Source organism: Zootoca vivipara, chromosome 5 (assembly GCF_965207765.1).
Source record: "Zootoca vivipara chromosome 5, rZooViv2.hap1.1, whole genome shotgun sequence".
In the NCBI taxonomy this organism is placed as follows: Eukaryota; Metazoa; Chordata; class Lepidosauria; order Squamata; family Lacertidae; genus Zootoca; species Zootoca vivipara.
Genome location: NC_142588.1, coordinates 26,486,110 through 26,505,804, shown reverse-complemented (window position 1 = coordinate 26,505,804; position 19,695 = coordinate 26,486,110). Strand labels below are relative to the sequence as shown.

At 39.4% G+C, this 19,695-nt stretch overlaps 1 protein-coding gene across 1 annotated transcript; it reads right to left on the bottom strand.

Moving 5' to 3' along the window:
• Nucleotides 1-1,026: 1,026 nt before the first annotated feature.
• VPS26A (VPS26 retromer complex component A) lies at nt 1,027-12,134 on the bottom strand. Its single transcript, XM_035138143.3, has 8 exons — nt 11,985-12,134; nt 9,826-9,901; nt 8,249-8,405; nt 6,283-6,447; nt 4,956-5,062; nt 4,136-4,204; nt 3,124-3,266; nt 1,027-2,610 (listed from the first exon to the last, which is right to left on the bottom strand). Exons 3-8 carry the CDS (start codon nt 8,299-8,301, stop codon nt 2,497-2,499), a joined length of 651 nt encoding a protein of 216 aa, XP_034994034.3. The 5' UTR covers nt 8,302-8,405; nt 9,826-9,901; nt 11,985-12,134; the 3' UTR covers nt 1,027-2,496.
• Nucleotides 12,135-19,695: the final 7,561 nt, after the last annotated feature.

Here is a 19,695-nt window from a genome sequence, read left to right as displayed (position 1 = left end):
AACCACGTAATAAAAAAAGTCTGCCACACTTATTTTTAATACATCAACCACATCCTAAGGCAGCCTATTTCTTTATAGAGTTGCAAATGATAATGGCTTGGTTTTAGATATGAAAATTGTCTCTATCCAGATAATTAGTCACCATGGCACTAAAAGCTGATCTCCAGAAATACACGTCTAACTGAAAGAAATGGATTGGTCCTATGCTGAAATTAATAGGCATTACTAATTGAGGTCCCTTAATTTCAGTACTTCTACCCGGAGTAGAAGTGTGACAGGTGGCGCTGTGGGTTAAACCACAGAGCCCAAGGCTTGCCGATCAGGTCGGTGGTTTGAATCCCCGCGACGTTCGGTCCCAGCTCCTGCCAACCTAGCAGTTCGAAAGCACGTCAAAGTGCAAGTAGATAAATAGGTACCACTACAGTGGGAAGGTAAACGGTGTTTCCATGCGCTGCTCTGGTTCGCCAGAAGCGGCTTAGTCATGCTGGCCACATGACCTGGAAGCTCTCTCGGCCAGTAATGCGACATAAGCACTGCAACCAGAGTCGGTCACGACTGGACCTAATGGCCAGGGGTCCCTTTACCTTTACCCAGAGTACCACTTAGCTGCCTACAACGCTCTGATCTGAAGAAGTGTGCATGCACACGAAAGCTCATACCAAAATAAAAACTTAGTTGGTCTTTAAGGTGCTACTGAAGGAATTTTTTTATTTTACTTCGATCCAGACCAACACGGCTACCTACCTGTAACCTGATCTGTTCAATTCACTTCAACCAAATTTGTTGTTTCAGTGTAAGAAAGATATCTAAATGACCAGGTTCAAAGGGAAAGTATGCCACCCACTGAGAATCAGTTTTGTTTTGGTAGTCTGTGATCACTAAAACCTGAGATGAACTAGAATTTCTTCCATCCCAACAATGCATTAAATGCTATTTAAGAACATCCCAAGTCTACTTGAAGATACTCAATAATTCTATAAGTGAAACTCACTACAACACAATGTAAAATTGAAGACAATCTAGATATTTTAGTGAGAATACAGCTATTTTTAATAATTCAAAGAGCAGTTTATTATGTCTATTATACATAGTTGCACAATTTGAGGCTGGTTAAATACAATCAGTTTTCAAAAAAATTATTGGAATAGTTTTCAGATTACAACATGCAAGTGTCCATGAAAATATTTGGCATTTTTTGTTTGAAATTCTGAATAGGCACTTACATGAGGGAGTTAAGTTCTCTCAGCCATATAGGCATCCACGCTAAAGAGAAATATCCCAGCACGCAGCATCTTTGACTGCTTTATCAAAGTGCCATGGTAGTAAAACAGTTCTTACAGAAGTATAATTTGAGAATTTCACTTACTCATAAAGTAAGGTAACCAATAACACTTGCAGTGAAGTTTAGAAACATTCTTGGTAGATAGGCCAAGTGAACTACAAATATGAGTAGCCATCTAATTCAGCAGGTTCCATATTGTGACCATAGTTAAACTCCATTTCTGAAAACTACATGCTTAATTGTGGATAGATGGAGGCTAACAAGGGTTGTCCAAAGACTAAATATACCAAAGTTAAAAATGACTGGGTGTTTTGCTAGACAGAATTCTAAAGCCTACTTAGAATTCAATTTGGTTTACATACACACACCTTCCTACAAGCCCTATGTTTGAGGTGGTAAGATGAAGTGTGCATTTTAATGCAAAGTGATCTGAATTTTGTGCCTATGACCCAAATTCCAAAAGTGTAATCAGTAAAAGCTACATTTTCACACACCTTTGCCACTGAAACACAGCTCAATGGGATAATTCTGTAATTTCGCTTTGGGGCATATAAGCTTTCAAGGGCTTTGCAATTTGATAACAGAATCATCAAGATGGAGGTGCCAAGTAAAGAATTAGAAGAGTCATCACCCCTCTTATAAAGCTAGTATGAGAAAGAAGCTTGCTTTATTATATACATTCCTCAGAAAGAGACAAAGTCTGAAAACTCTGGCATGAGAACTATTAAAGTGTATGGACAAAATCCCATTATAAACCCTGAATTTGTCATTTTAGAACAATATATTTATTAGTTTTGAAGGATACAGGCAGTAGACAATGAAGAAGGATGTATGATATGACTGTGGTATAGGAAGAGGAAATGCTTTAGTCTACCATTGATGATAAGCAAAACTTAAATGCACCAGCCTACATGCATGGAAAAACGTAACTTTTTTAAGCTTTATGCATATATCTGAGTGCATCACACCAGACAGAAAGTAAAATGTGCAGTATAAAATAGCTTAAGAAAGTTCCAGTGTTTGAGAAAGCGCTTATTTTAAATGTATGTACACACTTGAATGTTTACTTAAAGAATGTTTTAGTAGTGTGGGAAATGCAGCACTGTAAGATGAGGAAGACTGTTGAAATGGGTGTTGTGGCCTTCTTCCCTACAGGCTGTTGCCACCTTCAACCTGCTGATCTATCAACAGTTCTTTCACTCCCAACACCCAGTTCACATTTCAGGCTGCTCTGCTGATGCCTGTGGTTCTGGACTTTCAAACCGCTGGTGGAAGTTGGTTCGTTGTTTCCTCAGTTTCTCAGGAGCTTTTCTCCAAAGAATGATCTCCTGTTTAAGGTGGAAGAAAATGTACAGTTTAGAGGCTTCATATTTGAAACATATCGCTGTCACAGATAGAAGCATCTCTGCTAGAATACAGTACTCGCACCCCCCTCCCTAGCATTTCCATACAAACTTCTGAAAAAACCTAGATACTGAAAGCCACAATCCTTTTTAGAAAGTTGTGCTGAAGCATGGAATGGTGCCCATGTTGTGCAGCTCTCTTCATGAGGCCTCCTTTGCTCCCACTCTAGACAGTTTGGCAGCACATAAAAACATTGTTTCATAAAGCTTTCCCTTAAGGTAATGGGAGATAAAAAAATTATTAGAATTGTTCTGCTTTTATTACTGATGTTTTAATGGACTGCATTTTTTCTGCTTAAGTATCCCAATTATTGTTTTATTAGGTGCTGGCTTTAGTACTTTGAAAGTTGCCCTGAATATTTTTTAACAGAAAAGGCAACCCAAATAAATAATAATCCACCTCATTACAATACTTCAGTACACAATGTAATTAATTACCTGTTGCTTGAAGTACCTTCTGTCCTCTTCATCGACTAATACTAGGTTCAAGAAGTATCTTACTGAAAACTTTTTATTCACATCCCTCATTGTAGGAGTAGGATCATAGCCCGCCAAGAAGAGTCTTATAGGAATAGATTCACCTTAGATAAAAAGAAGTTGTGATTAGTTTTGCTTCTTTCCTCAACATTTAAAGGATTAGAATAGATCCTGACAGTGTAATTTGGAGGTACAGGGATTGGCATGACATCAATTTAAAAAGAAGGGGGCTGGGAATTTCTCCTTAAGCAAGTCACACCAAATCCCAACATGCCTTTTAATCTGGGTGGGAGCAGCCTCTAAAAAGGAAAATAGCTATATATTTAAATGTGAACATGACTCTGCATCCATTTCTGTCATCCAATCAAGCTGGGGAGCACAATTCAGGACAGAAAAAATAAACCACTCCTTCCAGAGCGCAAAGCTGAAATATGAATTTGTTATCACAACATGCAAGGTGATCAATAGATGGCTTTAAAGGGACAAGCCAATTGCTATTGAATACCAATTGTTGGGAAACAGCAGCAGTAAATAAGCATCTGGTTGACTACTGCAGGAGAGAGGATGCTACCCTAGACTAGTCCAATCCAACAGAACTCTTCTTATGTTCAGGGGTAGCACATTTGTCCATGTTTTCCCTATTCTTTTTCCTGACTCTTAAGAACACAAGAAAAAGTAATAATAGACATGGTACAAACCAGAAATCAGTTTTCTAATTTATGAAACAAACTAATACTAACCAATTGGTATTAAGGAGTGAAGACTACAGATTAGGAGCCGCTTATTCATTTAAGGCACTTAAATGATGCATAAGGCAAAGTTGGTACTTAGTGCTTTAGATTTTCTTTTTGTATCAGTCTAGGCTTCAAGATAATTTTTATGTACTCCATAATAGGATTAACACTCAATTTAGAGAAACAACCTATATTTTAACATAAAAATGCTTTGACAATGTTAACAAACACCAACTCACCTTTAACTGGTGCACCATCCATTATTTCATACTTTGCAATGGTCTCTGTCTCTGTTGTGGTACTGGGTCCTGGTTAAACAATTATATTTATTTTAAAGTCCTTTAATTCAATTTTGCATATTTAGTCGAATACATTTATTTATTTCTATGGACTAAAGCCCTTTAGCAGTTATACCTTATCAGATCATGAATAGGTATTGAATTACACAGGTAATCATAAAATATCACTACTTCTCAGCTCTTCAAGACAGAGCTCCTCTTAGTAATATCCAATATGTGTACTTCCCCAGCTCAGCCCAATACAACAGAACCTCAGAGGAATTCTGAGCCCTGATTACAGCTGTTAATCAGGACCAACAACATGTTTAGTAGTTCTGTACACCAATTAGCCAAAGTAAACAAATTTCACCCAAGTCTTAAATCTGAACAGGTTACGCCAGTTTAATGTGAATCAGATCTGTCACTCGGAGCCTACCCACCATGCCAATTCTGAAATATTACTATATTTAGAAGTGCAAAGCAATTGTACAAGAAGGTCTTTGAAGTTGAAAAGTAGCTGAACAGAATAGAATGCCTGATTGCCATGTATATTGCTAAACACAGTTGAAGACAGAGGTTTCAGGAACCTATTCACTGTGAAGCATAAACTAGTTACCTGCAAACCAGTACTGGTCACTATGTACAGCTAAAAGAAACTAGCTACACATACATATGCAAAATAGAACAGCCTATTATAAATTGGAAATATCAGAAAAGATAGTTCTAGAACACATCAAATTAAAAGTAAAAATATTCATAACAGTTTCAAAATTCATCTTACCAATTCCAGTAATCTCTTTTTTGATCAGCTGTAATTCCATATGCTGAATTTTTATTCTTACTAAGAGAAAGTAAATTTTTCCAACAATCACATCCTTTAGATGATACCTTACAGAAACAAAGGAAGGGGGCTTGTAAACTGCAGAATTTAACATTTTTAAATTAGTTTACAGCATTTTACAATGCTTGTGTGTATTCATATTGCTGAAAAAGGATAAGAAAACAGAACTGTATATATTGAACAGGGTTACTCATTTTAACAAAGAGCAGACCCACACTCAAGTTTGTAGGTGCTACCCAGTTTTATTCCTCAATCAGGCAGTATGTTTTCAGAAGCCACTTTAAAGCCCAATGAACAGAAAGTGCTAGTAGTAGTAGTAGAGACAAGTTATCACAATATGCACTGAAGGTAAGTGGAGGTTTCAAAATGTTGATGTCATAACAAATCAGATTGCAATAATGATCTCTTCTCTTTTGCTTAGGCAGTTAGTGCTAAAGAGCCCCATGCTAACAGAAGACATAGGTCTGGTCTAAGCATTTTTAAAAAATTGTATACTACTTTTGCATCATGTAGAATTGGATCCAGACTAAGCTATTTGCACTTAGGTCCACTGCAATCAATGTGAAAAGTTAGTAAAGGCTAACTTTTAGATAAGTACAACTAACTTAGTCTGAATCCCACCCATAGTAACACAACACTCAATTGGCATACAATGAGCACATTTTTTTTAAAAAAAAAGCAAAATTGAAAGAAACACAGAAAACAGCCACCAGCAAAACAGTTTTAAAGGAAGCAAGATTAAGAAATCAAGTCATAAGCCACCAAAGCAGAATAGTTTTTATCTGCTTTCTAAATGTCATCAAGGAGGCGTCAGTTGGACTCCCAGAGAAAGGAGTTCCAAAGTTTGAGTAGAGTTCTCAAAAAGGACCTTTTATGTATACCCAGCAACTCAATCTTAAACACTGATGGGACATGGGGCAGGGTCTCCTCCAACTACCTGAGCTCACAAACAGACTGGGTGTCAGTGGAGCCGATATAGTAATCAAAATCACAGTACAGTATAGTACCAGGAGCTGGTATAGTAATAATAATTCTAGCTGCAGCTCTGGCTGCGGCATTTTGTATCAGATGAAGTTTCCATGTGAGCAGTTGGTTCAAGAAGAGAGTAATATAATACTCCTGAATTGTAACAACTTTGGAAGGACAAGCTTCACCCACCTTAGCAATCAGTTATTAATTACTGCTATGTGTTCCACACTTTTAACCTGAAGGGGCTTCCCTGGTTACCCATTTCAAGGTCACACATTCCCTTATTCATAATACATACTTGGATTTGTTGTATTCAAATTCTATATGCAGACAATCTTCAATGCCAACTTCCATTTTAATAGAATTGTTAACATCTGGGTATGTCGCAAGCTGGTGAACGATAAGGTCATACTCTTTTACCAAGTCTGACAATCTTCTTACTATCGTAACTTTAAGGAAATACCTACAAAACAGGAAATTAGCAGAGATTGTATACACAGAATATTTTACATACATGAAGTGGCCAACTTTATCAAAATAGCTAACATCAGAAATAGACTACATTGAGATTCATAAACTGCATTAGCAGTTAAATCTGAATTAAACCAATCTGCTCACAATTCTAACTCCTTTTGTTGCAAGGCCAAAACGAGAATTTAATAAGAGCTTTTCCTAAAGCAGGAGAGGAGGCGATTCCAACTTTTATTAGCACAACGGGTTGGAACCAGACATGCTTTCAGCAGAACGCTAAAGCTTCAGCAGATAGAAGAGAAAAGGCAATTCATTCCCACTCCCCTGCAGCTCCCCATGAAGATTGGCTTGAGAGGGTTGAAGGTCCTTCTGGTACAGAATGGGAGATGTGGTGGAATGCTGCAGAAGAAATCTATACCTTCAATCTAGCAGGAGTCTCTGCTGAATCAGAGTCCCTTCTGCAAACTGAAAGGATTCAATCCAGTATTTCTTTACAGCTCTACAAACAGGGTAGTATTTCGAGGACCCACTTACATTTAAATTCAAGGTTTACATATTACTTTTAAGGCAGGCATATCCAAATTCACACCTTTCGTGTTTCAGAAGTGTTTCAGAAAGCAGATTGCTTGCTAAAGCTTTTTTTACCGTTTCCATATAGTTTCCTGATAATCATTATTATAATCATATTTATTGTATGGGTGGATTACTTTTTCTATGTAGAAATTTGTATTTCTTTCATTTTATTGCAACTTGTTTTCATTTTTGTATTTCTTAAAATTAACAATGCTATAATGATGTATTTTAATATTGACTGAAGAACAGAAATTCAGAGTCTTCCATCACTGCATACCATTTGGCTCCAACACCTTCCCATTATCTCTCAACAGCTGCATATTAATGTATGTAACTATGGGCAACATCCAACATGACATTAGTGGAATGGGTTTGAAAATTAACATTGTTGTGCAAGCTTTAGTGCAAAAATGTAGTTGTCACCGGGCAGTTCTGCAACTTGTTTCACAAGCACAATTCTCTCAATGGATTCAGTTGCCGTGCTACACTCAAAACAAGGCTCTGGCTAGCAAAACAGCTGTTGTAAAAGTGGCCTGCCACAATCAGATATTACTCTAAATAACTTTAAATGATTTGAGAAAAATGATTTTGTTAGAAAAAATTATTCTAAGCAAGTGATACAAGTTTCTTAGTATAGACTGGCGTCTGATAGACAAGATTGCTCACTTTGTCCTTGGAACACAGGTTGCATAAAATCTCAGCTTTGGAGAAAACTCAGATGAATAGCCTACCAGCTTGCAGGGGCATATAGGGAGTTTGATTCATGAGATATTTTATCTAGATTCTGAAGGCCAGAAAAGAAAAAAAATCCATCAAATCCATCAGATCAGAGAGAAAAAGGATCCATATGGGTTATATACAAAAGTACATTTCCATTAATGGAAACAGTTCTTTCAGCAATGTAACAGATTTCAATTCAGCAAAGGTTCCTACACATGGAAACGAAGGGAGGTGACTTTCTCAGATACCATTTTCCCCTTACAACCCCCATACCACCTTCCTTGCAGTTAAGGGGTGAGAGAGGTGCAGGGGGGATTTGGCAAAAGAACCCCTTCCCTCTTTGTGGGTGTTTCTGCTAGATCAAAATTCCTTCCACAGACAGATTGGCCCTTTTGATGCAACCAATTTTTAATATATTTTTACACATACCTATATAATGCTATAAGTTAGAAACAATTATAACCATAATTGCAGAAATAGTACTTTTCCGGTTTCCATACCTCAATCTGACATTGGCACCGATGTAGGACTCATATGGCTTCTCAACTTGCATAAACTCAAAATCATAACTTCTACTTTGTGTTAATTCACCAGGTAAGGCCAGTTCTTTCACTAGGTTTACAAATTCATGAGTATTGCTCTTGTCACTGAAAAGCTCTAAGAAAGTAATGAATAGAATCAGAGAGGAAATGTAAGAGAAGCTTTCCTTAAAGAGCATACAATGGCTTGACACTTGGGACTGCTGCAAGTGGCAAGGAAGAAAATAAAATAAATAGAAAAATATTAAAATATTGGCGTTAATTCTATCTCCATTTAATCATGTGAATTCAAAATTATTATTTTTTATTTTACAGTGTGGTCTAATTCAGAACTCCTTCAGTTGTATTTCAAAGATCCTCCATTCAAGTACAAATACAACTGTTTTGTTAATTATACTGCCCACCATTGTTTAATATCAACAGTCAGCTTGACAAACAAGCAAATGACTTTATGGAGGAAATTCAATAACTTAAAAGGTAGGTTAGTAGAATGTTTTCCAAAATGTGTCATTTTATTTTATATTCTCATATTGTAAGCAGAGAGAGAATTTACTGAACAAATTTTGGTTTATGAAACAGAGTATACAAGCTTTAAGAAAAAGCTCTTCAAGAAAAAACAAAAGCAGAACATACAAACATGTGGCCTCAAAAATTACGTCATCTTTACTTGTTGCATCTTAATCTCCAGGATCCACAATATGATCTAGCTAGAATATAGTTACTATTTTTAAGATGCATGCTGTTTGCGTAACTGCTGCTTGGCAACATATCACAGATACAATTTATTTGAATCACAGACAGCAAACATTATTTACTTCGAAACAAACATCTTCGGGATACTTGTTATACAACCAGTGTTAGAAACTCAGATATATAAGTTAGGCACCAAATGGATCCTTAACCAACATTATAGTTGCCAAAACAGAATGGTTGCCATTTTGGGGCAAGATGGCTCTTAAGTCTTATTCTTCAAATGATGGACTGACTGTGATTGATTCTCAGTTAAACATCTGCCTAGTACAGATGACAACCTTGAGCTAGGTTAAGAGCTTTGAGAACTTAAAGAAGAAAAGTCACTTGATCCAGGGACGGTTCACAAATATATACTGGCCTACTCTGAGCTCTTTCATTCATAACGTAACCATATTCTTCACAACTGTGAGCAGGGCAGTGGGATGGGGTAAGTGAAGACAAGCAACAATTCACTATAATGTTGTTCACCACTCCTGCTCAGACTGCATAGAAAAAAATTTTTGGCTCCTGGTTGTGCAGATAAATTTAACTGATAGAATTCTACAGGATGTGGTATTAGTGTGTGAAAACATTTCAGGTACAATGATCCCCAGCATGTACCTCCGGATGGTGGAGATGTCAGGTGACATCCTGGTGCCCAGGTCAAAAGCCTGGTGCAAAATGAGCCTGGCTAATTTTGAACACCGTATTCAACTACCTAGGGAACAGTCCAGATTACGATTACTATATCAGGGTTATGAGCACTCAAAGTTATCCATACCAAATGGTAATTCTAAGAGACTCACCAATTTGTCCTACAAATTCAATTCTAATTCCTTGATGCTCTAGCCTCTTTCCAAGTTGTTTAAAGACTAGGTTTACCTGAAAAAGTCAAAACACCAATGAAGAGGTGTAAGTGTAAAGATCCATTTGTACAAACACTTGTAGATCATTTAAACTATATATATCCCACCTTTCCACTGCATTTGCAGCACTAAGTGCAATGTAGAACAATAAAAATAATCAGTAACAAAATAAAACAATGGTTAAAAACAGATAGGTGCAGTTGATAAAACCAGTCTTTTTCGAAAGGAAGTGTGGTTCTGATTCATTGCCCCTTTTCCAGCCCTGTGTTACAATGCTGGACTACATGACATTTTCATTCCTTCTTCCAACTCTTATTTACTGAATTTTCACAGCAAAAATGGTTAAAACTTGCTAGATGCCACCAGCACTCCCTGTGCCCCTGCCAGTTCCTCCTTATGCAATCATTTACACTATAAAAAAAAGGACTGTGGGAAGAGAAACTGGTGAAGCAGCTATTTAGCAATGGGTGAAAATAGTTCATTAAATGACAGAAGCAGGAAAAGACAAGTTTTAAAGCAAAAAATGGAGATAAATATGGCATCATTCCAGCATTCTAAAAGGGCAATGAGTAGCGGAAGCTTAGAAGAATAGAGGCGCTGGATCTGACCATGTGCAATCCACACAGACACTGCCCATTTCCATTTTATAAGTAAGAGAATTCCAATAGAATATTTGTATATGTAGAAGATGGGGCAGGTTCAGGCTTTATAAATACTTCTTCTGCACAAGACTCCCTACTATGGGTCTGGATTGCACCAGAAGTCCCTTCTAATCATTTGCCAGAATTGAAGGCATTGTGTTAAAGGCAAATTCAAAATCATCACAACAGGGGTAGTATTGTTGGACTCAATATATTCTTACAAAGGGTTTAAGAAAAATTGTAGAAGATAACACTATTTTTGGCAACTTTAAAGGTAAAGGGACCCCTGGCCGTTAGGTCCCATCGCGGACAACTCTGGGGTTGCGCGCTCATCTTGCTCTATAAGCTAAGGGAGCCAGTGTTTGTCTGCAGACAGCTTCTGGGTCATGTGGCCAGCATGACTAAGCCGCATCTGGTGAACCAGAGCAGCGCACGGAAACGCCGTTTACCTTCCCGCCGGAGCGATATCTATTTATCTACTTGCACTTGACGTGCTTTCAAACTGCTAGGTGGGCAGGAGCTGGGACCAAACAACTGGAGCTCACCCCGTCGCGGGGATTCGAACCGCCGACCTTCTGATCGGCAAGCCCTAGGCTCTGTGGTTTAGACCACAGCGTCACCCATGTCCCATCCTTGGCAACTTTACATGACTTTGGGTTGTATCCAGTGTTAGACTAGACAAGACCAGCTTATGTCTATTAATTTCAGTGAGTCTACTCTGAATAAAACTGTTCAATACAACCGTGCCACAGAATGCTGGACTAGACAGACCTTTGGCCTAATCAATCCTAGAAGGCTCTTCTTAGAACATTAGGCAGAGATAACAGGAGTTGTAGTCCAGCAACATCTGGAGAACTATCAGTTCCCCTGTATAACATTTGTGAAAGCAGCATTTGCTTCTATTATTACTTGAACCATCAGAATATATTATTAAGTAGTGTTGAAACCAAGCTCCACAGAAGACAAGCTTGTGAACTAAAAAATGTAGATATAGAGGAGTTTTAGGCATTGGGGGGATCTGTATGAAGAGAAACCACTTACAGTATAAAAATAAGAATGTTAACAACTTAAATATTTGGATAGTTAATCTAACATTTTTAAAATTTGCAAAAAAAAAAACCCACAAATTATCAGTTAACACCATAGATCATTAATATGACATTATCAAATATTTGTGTAATAAAAATTAATGAGGATGACTGTATTATCTCCTGTGCCAACACTGAAAGAGGTTCCTCCGCAACAAAATAAATGTGTTGGTCATTCCTTGACATATACATATTGACTTGATAGCATCAACAATAACAGTTTGTTTACTACCAAACCTCAATATGACACATACACTAGAAACTAGTTTCTATTATGAGATTATCTGGAACAGCTATATCATTAATAACCGTTTCTGCTCTATATCTTACATAAAGTACAAACTTGGTTTTGTTTTGTTTTTTAAATTACCTTTCCTGAAACCGATTCTCCATCATAGAAAAGATAATGTTTTTCTATTTTACCATCTTCTGTTTTTATTTCAGCTGTTTTTCGTGATTCTGCGTCATTAAGAACAACATCAATCTCACAAATGGGACCAAACAAGCCTCCCAGAAAACTCTGCAATAAAAAGCACATTCACTTGGTCTTAGATAAAATAAACAGCAACTTTATCAAGTTCAATATAGCAGCCACAAAGTGTAGTTAAATAATAAAGAAAAAGTTCTATGGCCCTTGTTTTAATTGCTCCTTTAAACATAAAAAAATTAATTCTACCAAAAAAATCAGCTGTAGAAAGAAACTGAACTGGTGTGAGATAGCAACAGAACACTGTTATGAATTGTCGCATTTGTGGAAAAGCAAGCATCATGCTAGAGCAGAAATACAGGTTCACCTTGTCTTATGTGCCAATGTAGCCCCCCACCACACATGCTACCCCATAACAATTATAAAACTTTACTTCTTAAAGAATTAATTTAAATCAAAATATTTTAAGGGTGAAGTGACAGATAACTAATCTAAAGCAACTTAAAACAATTCTTACATATATGTTTCTGCATTGATGGAAGGGGAAAATACTACAAAATACATTAAAACTACTTTACAGAAATCTAATCAGCAACTACTGGTAGTTTTGTCTGAGGGCCACTTGAACAAAATGGGGAAATGACAGGATAAGGGCCCATGCCCTAAACCCCAAAACAGTTTGCAGCCTAGTCCCATTGCTGCAGATGCTGCTCATCTATCTTTTGTGCCTCATCTAAGAAAAGCACCACTACTCAGGGAAAGATTAGACCAAGCACATCCAACTTCCAAGAGAGTGCGATCTACTCACATTATAAACTGGCAGTAATCTACCCATTGGATTGACCAGAGTTGTTGACCCTTTTCTGGGGGAGGCTTCACCAAAGTTGTTGAGCTTTTTGGGGGGTGGATCAGCCAAATTTGTGGAGCTTTAGGGGGTGGGGCATCAATCAGGAACCCATGATCAACCATGATTTCCCACCCCGCGAGCAACTGGTTGGACATGCCTGGATTAGACTATTAGAAATAGTGGTTTTGGGCATCCAAAGAACATTTAAAAAGTGCTTGATGCATTTCAGTTGCTAATGAATTGTCTGGAGACTATGGGTGGCGTTAACCAAGTTTTACCCAGAGCAGACCCACTGAAATTAATGGATTGCATATTTCTTAACTTCAATGGGCCTACTCCGAGTAGGCGTTAGCTGACTCGCTGCCTACCAGGTGCAGGAAACCTCTGGTCTGTCAGATGTTGCTGAACTACAACTCCCAGCATCCCTAGCCATCAACATGCTTGTTGAATCTGATGGGAACTTAAGTACAGCAAGGGCCAAAGGTTCCCAGTCCCCACACCTGGCATATACTTGAAGTACTTCAAAGGCACGATTCAGCTGAAAGCCCTCTGTCCCATTCCTTAACTCAGTGGTTCCCAACAGGTGGTCCGGGGACCCCCAGGGGTCCGCGAGCTATGCCAGAGGGGTCCGCAAGATGCTATTAGAATAAAAAATATATTAAATATATTTTGTATGATAACAGATTTTTTTGTTTTGGCCGCTTCCTGCATGAGCAGAGTCTAGCGCAAAACTAGAATTAGATAGAGGCAGTAGTTCTGCTGTATGCCGTTAGGTGGCGCTTTACAAACACCACTGTTTTGCAAATACAGGGTGGGAGACACCTGGCTTGAGAGCAGTACATGTGAAAAGGATCTAGAAGTCTTGGTAGACCACAAACTTGACATGAGTCAACAGTGTGATGCAGCAGCTAAAAAAGCCAATGCAATTCTTTGCTGCATCAATAGGAGTATAGCATCTAGATCATAGCTAGTAATATTATCCCTTTATTCTGCTCTGGTCAGACCTCACCTGGAGTACTGTGTCCAGTTCTGGGCACCACAGTTCAAGAAGGATACTGACAAGCTGGAACGTGTCCAGAAGAGGGCAACCAAAATGGAAATGGAAATGATGCCTTATGAGGAACGGCTTAGGGAGCTGGGTATGTTTAGGCTGGGGAAGAGAAGGTTAAGGGGTGATATGATAGCCATGTTCAAATATAGAAAAGGATGTCATATAGAGGAGGGAGAAAGGTTGTTTTCTGCTGCTCCAGAGAAGCGGACACGGAGCAATGGATTCAAACTACAAGAAAGAAGATTCCACCTCAACATTAAGAACTTCCTGACAGTAAGAGCTGTTTGACAGTGGAATTTGCTGCCAAGGAGTGTGGTGGAATCTCCTTCTTTGGAGGTCTTTAAGCAGAGGCTTGACGGCCTGACGGCCATCTGTCAAGAATGCTTTGGTGGTGTTTCCTGCTTGGCAGGGGGTTGGACTGGATGGCCCTTGTGGTCTCTTCCAACTCTAGGATTCTATGATTCTAGGTAAAGAGGCAGCGCATGCATTCTACTAACGCTCACCTCCCCAAGATGCTTTGCGCGTGTCGGCTTCATTTGTGCGCTACTGCGCAGGTACCCTGTCTTCTCCATTCCCCTCCCTCCTCCCTGGCGTGCGCTGCCTCTTTGCAAAACAGTAGTGTTTGTAAACAAGAAACTTGGAGATAAGGCAATGAAAAAGATCCTTCCATTTGCAACCACATATCGGTGTGAGGAAGCATTTTCTTCCATGTGTTTCATGAAAAACAAATATAGGAATCGGCTCGACATGCGGTCGGATTTCAGAGTGAAAGTTTCAAGTTTGGAACCTAATATTTCAGAAATAATGGACTCAAAGGACAAATTTAACTCATCTCATTAAGAACTGAAAATTAAAACTAACTGTATACTGATGGAGTACTCTGTTGTAACTGTAAAAAACGTATACAGTAAATATAAAAAGACTCTTAATTTGGCTCTCACTTTTTAATTTTAGTATTAGGAATTAATGGGGGTCCTTGTCACAATAGCGGCTCGATGAGGGGTCCTTGATAAAATTTTGTTGGGAACCCCTGCCTTAACTGATCCCTTTGTCCTATTTCCTTCATTCAGAAATCAGCAGGACTCTTTAATTTGGCTCCAAAGCAAACAGGGAAGGAGAGTGGGCCAGGAGACTTGTGGAGGAACAGAAGCAAAACAGACCCTCTGTATCCTGTCTCAGTGCCTCAAAGCATTGGAAAAAAAGAAAACCTAGATGGCATTCAATTCTTACTAATCAACAAACACCAAGATATCCAAACAATATGGACAATGGAAGTCCAGACTTCAAAGGAGCCCTACAAGAATTTAATAAGCCACTATTAAAGGCAAAACAAACTGCACTTTCTGATTGAATTGAAAAACATTGTTGAGTGCCTTAACACACTACTGTACATCTTTAAGGAATAACTCTGATCTACAATAAAAGGAATTTAGAAAAAAAACCTTCAAACCTTAAAATGTGTGTTTGCAACACACTGCTGTTATATTTGCACATACACACATGCATAATTTAAGTCTAACTCTACAATTTGTTTATCCTGTCTTGCTTTGGAACACAGAGGCCATCCAGCTTCTACAACAGTGTTCAAAATTAGCCAGGCACTGAACATAATGCAGTCAATCACACAGCATAGTTTGTCACTTTAGACAAGATGGCAAATTTGTCATATACCAAGAGGAAGGGGAATCACAGCATGTGCTGGGAGGAAGAAACATGTAAGCCCAAGGGTCCTAGGAAGCTCATTCACATTAACAGCAAACCTTAACATTAAATCTGAGCCATCTCAATGACTGTCAGCTGAATATGCACAAGGCCCCCAGAGTAAAGGCTGTATTTGAAGAGGTATTCAGACATCTATCTGTATGGGCTCGTGGAACACTCATAATCGTGCACAACACATTATTGATTTGCAGTAATCAAGTGATGAGCATATATGGCAAATGTCTCCTCAGTATTTCAACATCTAAACTAGAGCTACCAGTAGTATCTGCCACCCATCCAAGAATTCATTTATTAATATAAGTAGGCTAGTAAAGCGAAGGCAAATAAGCATTGTCAACCTTCGGGTCTGACAGACCTCATTTGCCTTTAACAGCTGCATGAAAAGCAGAAGTTCAGCATGTGGGGCCGGGGGGGGGGGTTACATTGGTTTGGCATGTCATGGGGTTTAAACTCACAGCAGCTCTTCCAGCCATGCCTGAGGAAATCCCTGTATGTAATTCCTGTAGGCACTGTCACACCACCTTAAAGTATCAAATATGTAAAGTAAATGACTCAGGGTGCCTCCAGACTGGAGTTTATTCTGGAGTAGGTGTTGTTCATGGATGCAAGATTTGACAGCATCCACAAGAAATTGGTAACATAATACCAGACTTTTCAATGTGTTTAATCTGAATTTCACTTTACTATGCAAAGAAAAAGTAAAAACAACCTATTATACAGCTACAGGCATGCCTTGTGCAGATGCTTATTACTATGGTTTTTTTTGGTAAGCAGTTTGTCATATGTGTTGTGATGTTTTGATGAGTAGGTTCTACTGCCACCCCTACTTCCATTTTTTCTCAACTGCACACAGCCTAGTCACTTTGTTTCTGGCAACCCAAACAATCTCAGCCTATTTACCTATTTCCACCAACTGCCATACACTGAACACCTTTACATTTCAGCTAACCAGTTCAGAGAAGGTACGGTAGATATATTCACACAGTATATGTGGGGCATATCTCAGAGACAAACTGTAGTACATGCATTGAGACTTTAAAAATAGAGGTCTTATGCAATACCTTTCTTGCACAAGACCTTCCCACTTTCCTCTGTGGTCTTGCACAACACTTATTATATATATATATATATATATATATATATATATATATATATATATATGGAAATAAGTCACCCTGTAAAATCAGAAGTCTCCATTTTACATGTCATAAAACATGATAACTAAGGGTTTTAAAGTTTGCTTTTGTGAACTTACAAGTAAGGGGATTAAAGGTGTGTACCCAGCTACAGAAATACTTGTGCACATATTTAAAAGGTAGCAGAGAGCAGGGCACTACTAATACAGGAGAAGAACAAGAAAACACAGCAGGGAAATATTCTGGCACCAACACCCACTAGTACTGATGGGGAAAAACATAATGCCTATGAAAATATGTGTCAACACTCATACCAATCATGCTCACAGAAAAACCAAATCTGAACGACCCATTTGCAATATTAAGCCACTGCCTGAAAGCTCACTAATACCCCCATAGGCTTTTTACAGACATAAGTCACTTCTAATCAATTGACCCTAAGGAATCATATAAATATTATTATTTTGCTAATGACTCAAGAGTATATTGCCCGAACAATTTACATTTTATTACATGAGTGTAAGACCACATGCAGATTCTTTAAGGCATTGTTATGGATAGATATGTTATAAAGCTGGTCTTAAACCAGTTCTAGAATTCCTAAGGATTCTAATAGTATACCCAACCTGTTCCATTAAGCTACTTATCTATCAGTACACACCTGGACGGAATCACTGAACAAGGTGCACCCTGCCAAGCTTTTAAAAAATGTTAGAATGAAATGACTAGCTAGAATGAAAGGACTAGCAATTTGGAAAGCACCCTTGAGGTAATCTAATCCAGCCCCCTCTCTGCCCAGTGCAAGGAGTAACTACAGGATTTCTGACAGACATCCAACCTCTGCGTAAATACTTCTGGCAAAGGAGGGCCCATCATCACCTCATCAGGTGGTCTATTCCACTGTCAAATGGTACTTAGCATTAGGAATGTTCTCTTTAAACCTAGCTGAAATCTGCTTCCCTACACCAGTGTTTCTCAACCTTTTTTGGGCCAAGGCACACTTGTTCCATGAAAAAAATCACGAGGCACACCACCATTAAAAAAGTTAAAAAATTTAACTCTGTGCCGCCCTAAATTGACTATATAATTATGACTGTAAGAAACACTTGCCAATTGCTGTGTTGGTTGCAATCTCCTGTAATAAGGCTTCACAAGCCGCTGATTTCTCTGCCAGCACAATCCTTTGCCCAGCAAGTTTCAGGTTGAGCTCATCCAGCCAGCTTCTTTAAGTTTGTCTAAAACCACCCTCCCGTGGTGGTGGCTGTTGAGAGCTGCGCTCGCTCCGCGTTGTGACCCGGCCGGCTTCCTTTCCGGCGGGTTAGTGCTGCTTATTGGCGGCCGCCAGGCACGTGACAATGCAAATCGCCCTTCTCGTCGCCGCACATCGCGGCACACCAGCCAGCGTCTGCACACTAGTGTGCCGCGGAACAGCGGTTGAGAAATGCTGCCCTACACTTTCCACCTACTGGTTCTAGTCCTGCCCTTTGGAGAAACAAAAAAACAAGCCTGCTCCATCTTCTTCATTAAACCTGTCAAATATCTGAAGACCACTCTCATGTCTCCCTTTAATCGTTTGGCGAGCCAAACATAGGCTCGCTGTGGTCTAAACCACTGAGCCTCTTGGGCTTGGAGATTGGAAGGTCAACGGTTCAAATCCTCAAAGTGAGCTCCCGTTGCTCTGTCCCAGCTCCTGCCAACCTAGTAGTTCAAAAGCACACCTGTGCAAGTAGATAAATAGGGAAGGTAAACGGAGTTTCCATGCGCTCTGGCTTCTGTCACGGTGTTCTGTTGCACCAGAAGCTGTTTAGTCATGCTGGCCACATGACCTGGAAAGCTGTCTGAGGACAAATACGGGCTCCCTCGGCCTGCAAGCGACCCCATAGTCGCCTTTTACTAGACTGAACTTTAACTTTTCATTCAACTATTCCTCACAGAACTTTGTTTCAACACAATCTCAGATGCCCTCCTCCTCTGGACATGCTCATTTGTCAATGCCCTTCTTCAAAGTGTGATGCCTAGAGTACTCCAGACTCCAGGTTCAGCCTGACCACTTGCAACCAGTTGTGCAGGCAAAGTCTTCATACCACCCAGTTCTTCATAGAACCATCAGCGGCCTGAGAGATTTGGGATAGCACCTACTACACCTTTCCTAGGGTTGCTTCAGGAATACCTGTGTGCCCTGAGGGAGGGTAGGTGCTCAGGGAGCTTGCGCCACCAACTCCCAGTCAGCCTGAAAGGGCTCTATCAACTCTTCATTTTATATTATAGTATTTTTAAACTGTGTGTAAACCACACAGAAACGCAGGACATAAAGCCAATAAAAAAACAATCAGCAAAGAAGCATTCACAGTCCAATCCTTACAACCTGCTCCCAGTTCTCCTTGGGTTCCCTATACACTAGGCATCCCCAAACTTCGGCCATCCAGATGTTTTGGACTACAATTCCCATCATCCCTGACCACTGGTCCTGTTAGCTAGGGATCATGGGAGTTGTAGGCCAAAACATCTGGAGGGCCAGTTTGTGGATGCCTGCTATACACTTTTCATCCCTACTGGTAATTACTAACAGCATTCTTAAACCTTACAACAACAACAACAACAACAACCCTATTAGGCTAGTCAGGTTTTTCATGCCAGTGCTGCTGGGCAACACGTGAAGTAACAGCGCACTGTAAGTAACTGTGTGGTGTAGGTCGCCTCTCCCTACGCGAAGAGACACCGGATTACGTGCGTGAATCCGCCGAGAATATAAACTCGCAGACACGTTTACGACCCCACCCCACAATTCCTCCTGGGAGTATGGCTCCTCTTAGAAGCCAAACCCGAGAGTGCCACCAGAGACATGCCAGGTGACTCTGACGTGTCCCCCCACTCCACGAAAATCCCAGCCGCTTCCCT

Excerpts from the sequence above, each read along its gene's own strand:
- VPS26A (XM_035138143.3), bottom strand. The coding sequence starts at position 8,301 with ATGCAAGTTGAGAAGCCATATGAGTCCTACATCGGTGCCAATGTCAGA. Across the intron at positions 4,205-4,955 it reads AAAAGAGATTACTGGAATTG|GACCCAGTACCACAACAGAG; the intron begins GTAAGATGAATT and ends TTGTTTAACCAG. Across the intron at positions 3,267-4,135 it reads GGATGGTGCACCAGTTAAAG|GTGAATCTATTCCTATAAGA; the intron begins GTGAGTTGGTGT and ends TTTTTATCTAAG.